Consider the following 12706-nt stretch of genomic DNA (forward strand, 5'->3'; position numbering starts at 1 on the left):
AAACTAATCACCGGGAAAAAGAAAGCAAAAAAGAAAAAATCGGTGGAGGACTGGGTAGGGCACCCAGGCTCTGTCTGAGCACACAGACTGTGATGGAGTTCCTGTGGGCCCAGAAGGTAGGTGGGAGTGGGGATGGCTACACCTCCATTCACCAAGCAGGTGTAAGGTGCAGTAACAAGAAGAACGTCATACCTTTCAGTCTTGCAGGCCCCGAGTGTCCTTGGGGTTGCTGGAAACCAGAATGTGTTCTTAAGCCCCAGAAATCTATGAGAGCGCTGTCTCTTTGAATATCCAAAATAATCAAGCCGCTTTTTAAACCTACAAAATGGCCGCGACCTCCAGACTGGTAAAAGTCCACAGCTCACCCCACCTTTCTCTTCACTTCTCTGTTTGTTCCCCAGCCACCGTGCACAGTCCTCCGTGCAGTCCCTGGCTAGCAGGGTGATTTTTAGGTTAATTTTTAAGTCCTACCACCACAGGAATCTGCGAGAGCACCGTCTCTTTAAATATCCAAAATAGTCAAGCCACTTTTTAAACCTACAAAATGGCGGCACCCTCTGGATCAGTGAAAGTCCACAGCTCAGCCCACCTTTCTCTTCACCTTCTCCGTTTTTTCCCCAGCCACCGTGCAGTCTTCCGTGCAGTCCCTGGCTAGCAGGGTGATTTTTGGGTTAATTCTTAGGTCCTACCACCACTCGGGAATCTCCAAGCCCTGTTGTCTGCCGTCAGGGTCGCTCAGGCCGCTGCCAGACTGCAGCTCCATGTGTCTCCTTTTTTGGTATTTTCATGCAAATTCTTCTGCTAGTTGGGGTTTAGTCCACTTTTGTATCCTTCCCTTCAAGGCTCAGGGGTCCAAGATTATCTTCTGTGTCTGTTAATTGGTTTCCCTTTTCTTTGTTGAAGAGGGTCTGTGCAGTCCTTCTGCCTAGTCCGCCATCGTGCCGGCCCTTTTCTTTGTTGAAGACGGTCTGTGCAGTCTTTCTGCCTAGTCCACCATCTTGCCCTAAATTTTTAATTTTTTAATCTGAAAAAATTTTTGGAGAGTACACACATACTAAAAAATTTCCAAACATTTTAGGTTTAGCTAATACCAAAATCTATTTTTCATACACAACAGCATACTTCAGGTTTATTCTTTAAGAAATATTGGCAACATGACTCGTAAGAGCTTTTCTTCCAAACGATGCTTCTCAAAAGATCCTAAACATCGAGACCAATAAAACAGAGGTCCAGTTACTTCTGTCTGCAAACTACATAAAGTAAAATATTCACTCTTTTTTATCTTTCATATTTGTAACCAAGATGAGTTAGTTACTTGCTTTCAAAATTAATGCCTCAGACAAGGAGGTAAATAATTAAATTATGGTATATCCATATGGTGAAATATTATTACAATTTTAAAAATAATAGTGTCAAAGAATTTTAATGATGTGGGAAGATGGGCATGATTTGTTACGTGAAGGAAGCATGGTCAAAAATATATACAATTATAATCCTGATTATATTTCAAAATCTACTGAAAGTAAATATTCTTAACAGCAGTTACTTTTGGTTATGGGTAGTTTTCACTTTCTTCTTTAGAGTGTTCTGTAATTTTCAAGTTTTTTTTATGTATATATGTTGTTGTTATGTGCTGTTGAGTCATATAATGAGCAAATAATACTTCTAAAGTGAGAAAAAAAAATATTTTAAAAAAGAAAAGTACTTAGAGAAGTATCACATAAACAAGTAGAATTTTAGGTTTGAACTACATATAAAACAAGCATAACTCCTAGCTATTTCCTAAGACGGACAGCAATTAGAGCTGTCCTCCAACTTGTACCAATAAAGCACACAGAAAACAGATTTTTTTTTAAATGTCTATCTGGCAACTGGTTTTTGAGAATGTCTTAATTTGTTTGGGGATGGCTGTGTTTGATGATTCAGGGTATACATTTCTGACAAGAAAACCAAAGCAGTGCAGTTGTGTCGTCAGTGTTATCCTATTAGGAAGCGTACAATCAGCCAGTTTATCCAATATTACTGACAGTAAAGTGGTTAAGGGGATTCCCTCTGGTTCTCCACCGTAAAGTTACTATTTTTTCCTTTGCTATTAATAAATCATTTGTGTGGAGACATTTGAGAATACGCAAATCTATTTTAAAGGTCATGAATATGAAATTTTGGAAAACAATCTAGGTACAGAATATATTCATGGCCCTATCAACCTGTTTCAAAGCTCATTCCTCAGCATATAATGTTCTATACATGTTTCAAATAATGCAGTCTTCAAGGAGTGAAGTTCTTCTATATTTTATTTAAGACAAATATGTCATACCAAGGTACTACAAGCCATTTAGAGAGTCATTTTTAGCAAGGCACCAAGTTATTTGTACCTTGATAGGACGGTTATCCAAGATTAGTGTCCAACTCCTATCAAGAGAATATGGTCCAATCAAGCTCTATTGGCGTAACATACTAGCCAAAACATTTTTCCACATCCTACTTTGGTGAGTAGTGACTGGGATCTTAAAAGCTTGCGAGCAGACATCTAACTGCAACAATGGGTGTCTCCTCATCCAGAGCTAAGAAGAATGAAGAAAACCAAAGACACATGGTATGGTGGTTATGTTTGTGTGTCAACTTGACTAGGCCTGGTTGAGTGGCTGGGCAGCTGGATGTAGTATTCCCCATGATGGACTGGTAATCAACTCCATGGTGGAATCTACTGGGAGCATCTGAGTAGCTGCCTTTGGGTATGTGGTGTGCTTCTCATATGTAAGTAGCAGCTTTGGAAATAGTCTCTAGCTTATGGCACACTTGGACCCTGCATGTAGCCGTGTCACTGTTCAGCAGCCTGCCATGTTCTGCTGACCTTGGGACTTACAATGGCCTGCCGTGTGGTTTGGTAACATTGGGACTATGCCTTTTCGCTTGTCAACCTTGGGATTGTCAGCCTCAGCAGCCAACAGCTGTCTGAATGAAGAAACACCTTTAGCTCCAGTGGGCTGGGAGCAGGAGGCAGAGCTGGACCCCAAGGTTGAGGGGCTTTCACCCAGCCCCTAGAGCTTGGCACTTTGAACTTGGAAGCCTCCAAACTGTGAGAGAATAAACTCCTGTTTGTTAAGGCCATTCTATTTGTGGTATATTCCTATTAGAGAGGCACTAGGTAACCAGAACACATGGAAACAATTAATCCAAGTGACTGGTACATCATGGGATCCTCAGCCTATACGACTATGAGACTAGAAGAACTAGATGGTGCCTAGCTACCACTGTCAACCACTCAGAGGGGGATCTCTGTAGGAGATCCTGGATAGAATGGAAGAACAATGTGGAACAAAACTCAAAATCATTAGGAAAACAAAGAACCAGTTTTGCTGATCTGATAGAGCCTGATAGAACCACTGAGATTATGGCCCCTAGCTGCCCTTCAAGTCTGGAAATGCCAAACAAAAGACAGGTATATGAGCTGAACATTTACATTAGACAGATACACTCCTTGAAGAGATCACTCATAGGAAAACCGAAAGGCTGTGTATGCACAGGACAGCTCAGGGGGGCAGGAGTACATGGGAGGGAAGGACACAGGAAAGAGGTAACTGGGGGCAAGAATGCTTGGGAGGGAAGGACACAGGGAAGAGGTAACTATCAGAAGGAAGTGGGAGGGGAGCTGTTGCATTGTGGGAAATTGCAGACATTGTCATGAGACAAAGTATATGTGAGCTGTTGTATGGAATGTGAATTTGCTCTGTAAACTTTCACCCAAATTTATTTAAACTTTCACCCAAATTTATTTAAATTAAAAAAAAAAAAAAGTATGGTCCATATTCATGCTGATGAAAGATACTATAAAAATATTCCTTGTTGAAATAACTGCACTATAAACTCCTATAATCTCAGACTTTATGTATGTATGCATGTATGCCTTTGTTCTCTTTTGCAACAAAGACTAGATGCAGAGTTCACCGAGAGTGGCTTGGCACTACTATCACCACTTCAAGGTTTTTGAACTTTTCACAGGCCAATCTAGCTCCTTTCTGAAATCAAATAATAAAAATGCTTTTATAAATGAAAGTAGAAAATAGTAAAAACTGATTTCTAAAACAACATATCCTTTGAATTAATTACCAACTATCTTAATTACAAAATCTTAATTACTGTTTAAACAGATCTAATAAGAAGTTCTCTTACTCTCTGCCTGCTGTGACAGTAGATAATACATATTTATAGAATGAATAATTTTCTCGGCAATGTTGATACAGTTTGACAAGAAAGGATTATTTTCACAAGAAAAAGCAATGCAGGAAAAAAACAATTTTTTCTTAAAGCTGCTGTCCAGAAATTATGTTAAGTTCCAAGTAAGGTTTTACTTTCTGCACTTCAAAGTAAATTTGCATTAAAAGACAAGATCATAACTTAAAATTGAGCTGTAGACAAAATTGAATTTTAAGGTTCAATTGAAAATAGCCTCTGAAATTAATACTTCAGTTTTACTACTAATACTCAAGCCCTCTGGTGTGTTATTGACCACTTGATAAGGTCAAGTATTTGAAAGTAAAATACTAGTGAAGTACTTACTAGTAACAAAAACTAGCAAGAGGAAATAACTTAGTGGTAAGTGAACAGTTTTTAACATATTAGTAAGGAGAGTTAGAAATATGACAGTTTCAAAAATATACAGAAATACAAGGAGTTTTGTGGTGGTGATAAAAATGTTTTGAAATTAGTGGTGATGGTTTTACAACCTTGTGAATATACTAAAAGTCACTGAAATGTACACTTTAATAAGGTGAATTTTATAACATTATAATCAAGTAAGCCCTTTTTAAGGAAGGTGAAGTGTCCAAGAGATTCTCTCCTGCTGGCTTGGAAAATAAAGCAAAGTACCGTGCTGTGAGCAAAGGGGCCCAAGTGGCAAGGACCTGAGGGTAGCAGCTGAGAGCAGTTCCCAGCCAATCGCTAGCAAGAAAATGGAACAGTCATAGAATCACAATAAAACGATTTCTGTCAAAAACCAGTAAGCTTGGAAGAGGACCTTAAACCTCAGATGAGACTGCAGCACCGTCTGCCAAGGCTTTGATTTAGGCCTAGTGAGTCCGTGGAAAAGAGGACCCAGCTAATTCAAGTTAAACATCTGACACACAAGAATTGTGAGGTAACAAATTTGTGTTGTTTCAAGTTACTAAATTTCTTTCCCGTATGTACTGAATCACTAGGCAACAAAATAACAGTTAAGAAGCATCTCTTTATAAAGTAAATAAAAATAACAGAATTTAATATATGACCATTTTATAACCTCCAGTGAATTAAGTCAACTAGGATACAATAGCTACAAAAGAAAAAGAAAGAGGTGAAGAAAATCATAGATTATGTATGTTGTTGTTGCTTGTTCTGTGCCATCGAGTTGGACCCAACTCACAGCGACCTCTCCTTGGGTTTCTGAAGCAGTATCACTACAGAAGTAGATTGCCCAACCTTCCTTCCCAGGAGTGGCTGGTGGGTTTGAACCGCCAGCCTTCTGGTTAGCAGTCACTACGCTACCAGAGTTCCTAGAGATTATATATACTCTTGATAAAAGAACACACCACCACCTGTATTCTTGCCAAAGGAATCTAACTTAATTCTGATCAAGCCCCTGGATCCAGCTTCCAATTTACAGGTAATCATAAAGATGAGAAAACTACTCTAAACTGTATCATGAGTAAGCAATCAACAAAATCCACACTGTGGAAAATTCTGCATTCTGAATGGCCCAAGTTCTTCTTGTGTGTGTGTGTGTGTGTGCATATATATATGTATATATATGTACGTGTATGTACACATATATGTATATGTACATATATGTGTGTGTGTGTGTGTATATATAAAATAAAGAAAAGAAAGTACAAAGAGAGTACCTATAAACTAAGAGATTTAAAATCCATAATGACTTTCTTTTTTTTAACGAGCAAGATTAAACAATTAAGAAACACAAGAAAGGAAGAAAAAAAACCCACAAGGAAGTTTATTACCATAAAGTAAGCTTAGTGCTTGGTTACTTTTGAGTGGAAGGGGTTGTGATTGGGTTGAGACAAAGGGGTGGCTGGCAAAGTTCTACTTCTTAAATTGATAGTGATTACAAGTAAATATGCTTATTATTATTTATTTTTGTTTTATCTTACAATAAAAAGGTTTAAAAAATGAAAAAAATCTCAGGACAATAAATCAGATTTAAGGTAGAGTATATCTTTTGAGCAACAGGAAGTATTTACCTAAAAGACATTTTTATCATTAAAAAAAAAATGCTCTCTACAGTTATAGGATCTCTGGTAGCATAGTGCCTAAGGCACTTGACTGCTAACCAGAAGGCTGGCGGTTCAAACCCACCAGCCACTCCTCGGAAGGTAGGTTGGGCAATCCTACTTCCGTAGTGATACTGCCTCGGAAACCCAAGGAGAGGTCACTATGAGTCGGGGCCGACTCGACGGCAAATAACAACAACACAGTTATTAATAAGGACATAATTTTTAGCAATTCCAAAAATGTATTCTGAATGCCAGCTATTTTTAAAAAATATAATGAAGTAACTTCAGTTTTACCTCAAGCATTCCCCCTCTTCCTTTATTTATCCCATAAACGTCCACCATGAACATTACTTAGCCCATGTGATATAACATTACTTTAAACCAGACAGCGAATGTTCCCTTACTAAATCTAAAAACAGTAAATAAATCTAGTAAATACTTACTGAGAATCTATTACATAATCAGCACTATGATGTTTTTTATGGAAAATAGAGAAGCACATGCCGAAGCCCTTATCTTCAACAGCTTACTATCTAGCAGGTAAGATATTACTTGTCCATCTATAAAAGGAAGTATCTGAAAAAGAATACTTCAATGGTATCCCTACCCCTCCCATACCTATCTCAAAGCATATTAACAAGCATTCTTTTCCATTGGCCAAACATTAGTTCTTTTATACTTCTTTTATTTATTCATTTAACATATACGATCTTTTTGATGATTTTGTCAGCCCTCCTTTAGAGCTCTTTATCTTTCCCATCCTTTTAAAAGAAAGAGTATTAGGGAAATAAAATCGCAAAACAAAAAATGTGTTTCACCCCCAAGACTATGGCCCTAACATGCCTTTCTGACTTGGAACTGAAGCCATTCTAGGAGACCACCCTTCAGCCAAACAATAGGCCCATAATAATAAACAATAACACCCAAGAGAGGAATGTGTTCCTTAAAACAATCAATTATATAAGATCAAAAGGACATTTTCCCAAAAACAAAGAGGAGAAAGGAGAAGGGGTAGAAAATTCGGACAAAAGGAAACAAGGAACCCAGGGCGGAAATGGGGAGAGTAGTGACACACTCTGGGAAACACAGCCAATGACATGGAACACTTCACGTACAAAATATCGAACGGGAAACTAATTTGCTCTGTAAACTTCACCTATAGCACAATAAAAAATTTTGAAAATATAAATTTTTTGTTTCAGATGAGACACTAATAAGAACCCAAACAGGTAATTTGATAAAGGATCTAAATAGACAGTAAGAGAGAACCTCAAATGGCTAATATGCCATCGACTTACAGCGACCCCTCCTTGGGTTTCCGAGGCAGTGTCACTATGGAAGTAGATTGCCCAACCTTCTTTCTGAGGAATGGCTGGTGGGATTGAACAACCAGCCTTCTGGTTAGCAGTCAAATGCCTTAGGCTACATTACCAGAGCTCCCCCCATAAATAAACCTAAGTTCAACCTATCTAGTAATCAAAGAAACCCAAATTAAAATAAGATCATTTTTGCCTACCACAATAGCAAAAATTTGAAAGTGAGCATATTCAATGCAGCCTTAGGTAAAACAAGGCACTACTGGTAAACATGTAAACTGATACAATTTTTCTAGAAAGTACTTATTAATATCTATCAAGAGCTCTGTTGGTCCAGCAACTCATTTCCAAGAACCTTATTCTAGAGAAAAAATATACTCAAAGCAGCCTGAAAAAAGAAACTATTTAAATATCCAACAACAGGGAAATGGTATGCTTAATATACTATAAACATGTAAACACTAATTCATGTAGTAACAGTAGAAGGAAACAAATTCAAATTTTTAACAGTGAATTATCTCCATATGATGGGACTAAAGATAATTATTTTACTTTCTAAACTGTCTACCATGTATTACTTTAATAAGCAGAAATTAAAAACCCTAAAAATTTATATTAAAAAATCATTTGAAATGTCTTATGGCTTGAATCTATGATATTACCATTCAATACTAATGACTATTCATCATATTCCTTAAGGTAAAAAAAAAATCTTATAGATAAATGGATAAGGAAAAAGAAAAAAAGTAAAGTCCTGAAGACGATATCATAAATGTATGTGACCACATCCTGACACATTCCAAATATAAGTCCTCTACAGAGTAGCGAGAGAGATAACTTACAAAAAATGAGAAAGCAACCTCTACAACTAACTGAGCTTTATGATAAAGGAGAAACAAACTTTGGGTGGATCACAGCCTCATTGGAGAAACTGTCAGAAGCTAGACAGCTATACACAATAACAAACACACAAACTGTGTGCATAATTTCAAGAAGTTACCTGCCCCTGATACACTTCCAGGTTTAAGAATCATTCCTGTAAATGTTCTCATGAATCAGGGATTTATTTGACCTTCAGAAAAAAAATTTCCATCACTAATAAAATCAAATTTAAAAATAACACAAGCCACTTTCATGACAAATTCTTGTCCTACAACTAGGTTAATTCTCCCAAATAAAAAGATTTACCTTTCCGGAAACAGATTCTCCATCATAGAAGAGATAGTGTTTTTCTACTTTGCCATCTTCAGTTTTCATTTCTGCCATTTTCCTCGTTTCCCCATCATTAAGGACAACATCGATCTCACAGATAGGACCAAAGAAGCCTCCAAGAAAACTCTGAAATAAAAGGAAAATGCTCATAATCATCAAGTTTACTACATTTTGTAATTCAAATTTAACTACCTATGACCTACAGTTAAATAGACTAAAACTTGACAAGTTTCCAAGGGAATGATAGCCCTTTCTAGCAAATGCTACATCAAAATTAAACAAATTTAAACATTTCAGTCATTTGAAAATATCAGCTATATTGCAATCATTTCTATAGGTAACAACTACAAATAATCAAATACTAACATACACCAAGAAATGCTGGGAATGCAGTGGGAAAGGTATTTGGCTGCTAACCAAAAGGTGAGCGGTTGGAACTCACCAGTCACTCTACAGGAGAAAGATGAAGCAGTCTGCCTCCAAAATGATGTAAAGCCTTAGAAACCCCATGGGGCAAGTTGTACTCTGTCCTAATAGTCACTATGAGTCAGAACTGACTCAATGGCAGTGTGTTTCAGGTTTGGGTAACATACACCAGAAATCTGAAAAATTAATTCTTAACATTTGGAATTGAAATTACCTTAAATTTTACATCTGTGAGGTTATTTCACTACAGCAAAACTCATATAATCAATACAGATTACTTAAAATCCAGATGAATATTACCATGTATTACTTGCCATAAATTCTTAGACTAGAGCAGGTCTGAATAGGATTACATTGGATAAGCCCTTGGAGTAAAACTAGTGCTGGGACAGGACTAGTGACATTTCTGCCAATTCTCCAAAGAAAATATACAAGCCGTGTTCTGTAAATCCCAAATGTGACAGAAATATAATAAGGAACAAAGAGCAATTGCTTACCAGTACCAAAGCACATTATTTGGTAATAACAATATAGAACCATTAACAATTCTGATATTGAATGTTGTTGTGGTTAGCTGTGTAAGAATCAGCCCCAGGCTCATGGGGACTTCATGAACAACAGAATGACACCCAAGAGAGGCCCATGTTCCTTTAAAAAAAAAAAAAAAAACTCACTGCCATTGAATCCCCTCTGACTCATAGTGACCCCCACTGGGTTTCCGAGGCTGTAAATCTTCATGGAAGAAGATCCCCCAGTCTTCCTTACTCCCGCAGAGTAGCTGGTGGGTTTGAACCACTGATGTTCCAGTTAGCAGTCAAGTAGTGCCTTATCCACTACAGTGGCGTAGTGTTTAAGGCATCTGACTGCTAACCAGGAGGCTGGCAGTTCAAACTTCCCAGCCACTCCTCGGAAGGAAGGTTGGGCAGTCTACTTCCATAGTCGTATTGCCTCAGAAACCCAAGGAGAGGTTGCTATGAGTCGGATCCACCTCGATAGCAGTGAGTTTGCTTTTTAGTTTATCAGAGCTCCTTCATGTTCTTTACAACAATCAACTATACAAGAGCAAATGGACAACATTTGCCCAACATTGCCCACTCATGGCAGCTCTATGCACAACAGAATGACATGCTGCCCAGTTCTGTACCATCCCCCTGATTTGTTGAAGACCAAACCCTTGTGATCCACAGGGTTTTCACTGGCTGATTTTCAGAAGCAGACCACCAGGCCTTTCTTTGGAGTCTGTCTTAGTCTGGAAGCTCCACTGAAACCTGTTCCAACATCACAGCAACACACAAGCCTCCACTTACAGCTACGCACTGGCCAGGACCCAAAAGTGGGTCTCCATATGAAGAGAATTCTACCACTAAACCCCGACTGCCCCCATTTGATACAGATATAGCTATGGATTACTTCTGTCACCAGTGAAAGTTCCAGCCTCTTTTTAACTTAAAAGAGAATAGTCTCCTTTAAAGGAGCTCTGGTAGCATAGTGGTTAAGGCACTTGACTGCTAACCAGAAGGCTGGCGGTTCAAACCCACCAGCCACTCCTCGGAAGGAAGGTTGGGCAATCTACTTCCGTAGTGATACCGCCTCGGAAACCCAAGAAGGGGTTGTTATGAGTCGGGATGGACTCGATGGCACATAACAACAAAAGTCTCCTTTAATGGAGCTCTGGTGGCATAGTGCCTAAGGCACTTGACTGCTAACCAGAAGGCTGGCAGTTCAAACCCACCAGCCACTCTTCCGAAAGAAGGTGGGGCAATCTATTTCCATAAGATACCACCTCGGCAACCCAAGGAGGGGTCACTATAAGTCGGATCCAACTTGACGGCAATGAATTTGGTTGTTTTTTGTTTGTTTGTTTTAGTCTCCTTTGGAGTTTTCCTACATTCCTTTTTTATTTGCCCTACACAACAATCAGAATGATCTTTTAAAAACACAAATCTAATCATATCTTTCCCTGTTTAAAATCTTTCAGTGGGCTGCTAAGAGTATAAAAATTGGTACTATTTTAGAACGTGTTTGGTATTATCTGGCAAAGCTGAAGATGTGCATATCCCATTTTCACCTCTAGATATATACCTTACAGAAACTCTGACATACATGAATCAGGGGATAAGAATGTTCATAACAGAATTATTCATAATAGCTCCAAACTGGAAGCAATCCAAATATCCATCAACAAAATGGATATATAAATGTTGGTTGTTTTTGTTGTTGTTAGGGGCCGTCGAGTTGGCTCCAACTCAAAGCAATCCTATGTACAACAGAACAAAACACTGCCCAGTCCTTTTCTCACCATCCTTGCTATATCTGAGCCCATCATTACAGCCACTGTGTCAATCCATCCCCTTTTTCGATGACCCTCCACTTTACCAAACATGATATTCTTCTCCAGGGAATGGTACCTTCTGACAAAATGACCAAAGTAGATGAAACGAAGTCTGGCCATTCTCGCTTCCAAGAAGCATTCTAGCTGCACTTCCTCTGGGACAGATCTACTTGTTCTTTTGGCAGTCCATTGTACTTTCAGTATTCTTTGCCAACACCACATCTCAAAAGTATCAACTCTTCTTTGGTCTTCCTTGTTCACTGTCCAGCTCTCACAGGTATATGAGGTGACTGAAAATACCAAGGCTTGCATTAGGTGCACTTTAGTCTTCAAGGAGACATCTTTGCTCTTCAGCACTTGAAAGAGGTCTTTTGCAGCAGATTTGCCCAGTGCAATACGACGTCTTATGTCTTGACTGCTGCATCTACTGGTGTTGACTGTGGAACCAAATTATATGAAATCTTTTACAACTTCAATCTTTTCTCCATTTATTGTGATGCTGCTTATTTGCCAGTTGTGGGGATTTTCACTTTCTTTGTGTTGAGATGTAATCCATACTGCAGACTGAAGTCTTCAGTCTTCATCAGTAAGTGCTTCAAGTCATCTTCACTATCAGCAAGCAAAGTTGTGCTGTCTGTGTATCACAGGTTGTTAATGAGTCTTCCTCCAATCCTAATGCCATGCTCTTCTTCATATAGTCCAGCATCTCAGATTATCTGCTCAGCATACAGACTGAATAAGTATGGTGAAAGGATACAACTGCTGATGCACTCCCTTCCTGATTTTAAACCATGCAGTTCTGTTCGAACAAGGGGATACTGCATGTCCATACTGGTGTACGGAAAGGCTCCTGATGAGCACAATCATGTGTTCTGGAATTCCCATTCTTCTCAATGTTATCCATAACTTGCTATGATCCACACAATCAAATGCTTTTGCATGGTCAACAAAACACACATAAACATCTCTCTGATATTCTCTGCTTTCAGCCAAGAGCCATCGGACATCAGCAATGATATCCCTTGTTCCACATCCTCAGCTGAATCCAGCTTGCATTTCTGGAAGTTCTCTGTCAACATACTGCTGCAAGCATTTTTGAATTATCTTCAGCAAGAGTTTACTTGCATGTGATATTAATGATATTGTTCAAAAAT

The 12706-nt window shown here is 38.5% G+C and overlaps 1 protein-coding gene across 1 annotated transcript in view; it reads right to left on the reverse strand.

The window, feature by feature from the left end:
• VPS26A (VPS26, retromer complex component A) overlaps positions 1-12706 on the reverse strand; it is a 63095-nt gene that overhangs the window by 43540 nt on the left and 6849 nt on the right. Inside the window, exon 2 of the mRNA XM_007940671.1 lies at positions 8771-8920. Coding sequence (XP_007938862.1) covers positions 8771-8920 — 150 coding nt within the window. The remainder of the gene's footprint in view (positions 1-8770; positions 8921-12706) is intronic.

Source organism: Orycteropus afer, unplaced genomic scaffold (genome assembly GCF_000298275.1).
Source record: "Orycteropus afer afer isolate SDZICR_OR568_19922 unplaced genomic scaffold, OryAfe1.0 scaffold00070, whole genome shotgun sequence".
Taxonomy (NCBI): Eukaryota; Metazoa; Chordata; class Mammalia; order Tubulidentata; family Orycteropodidae; genus Orycteropus; species Orycteropus afer.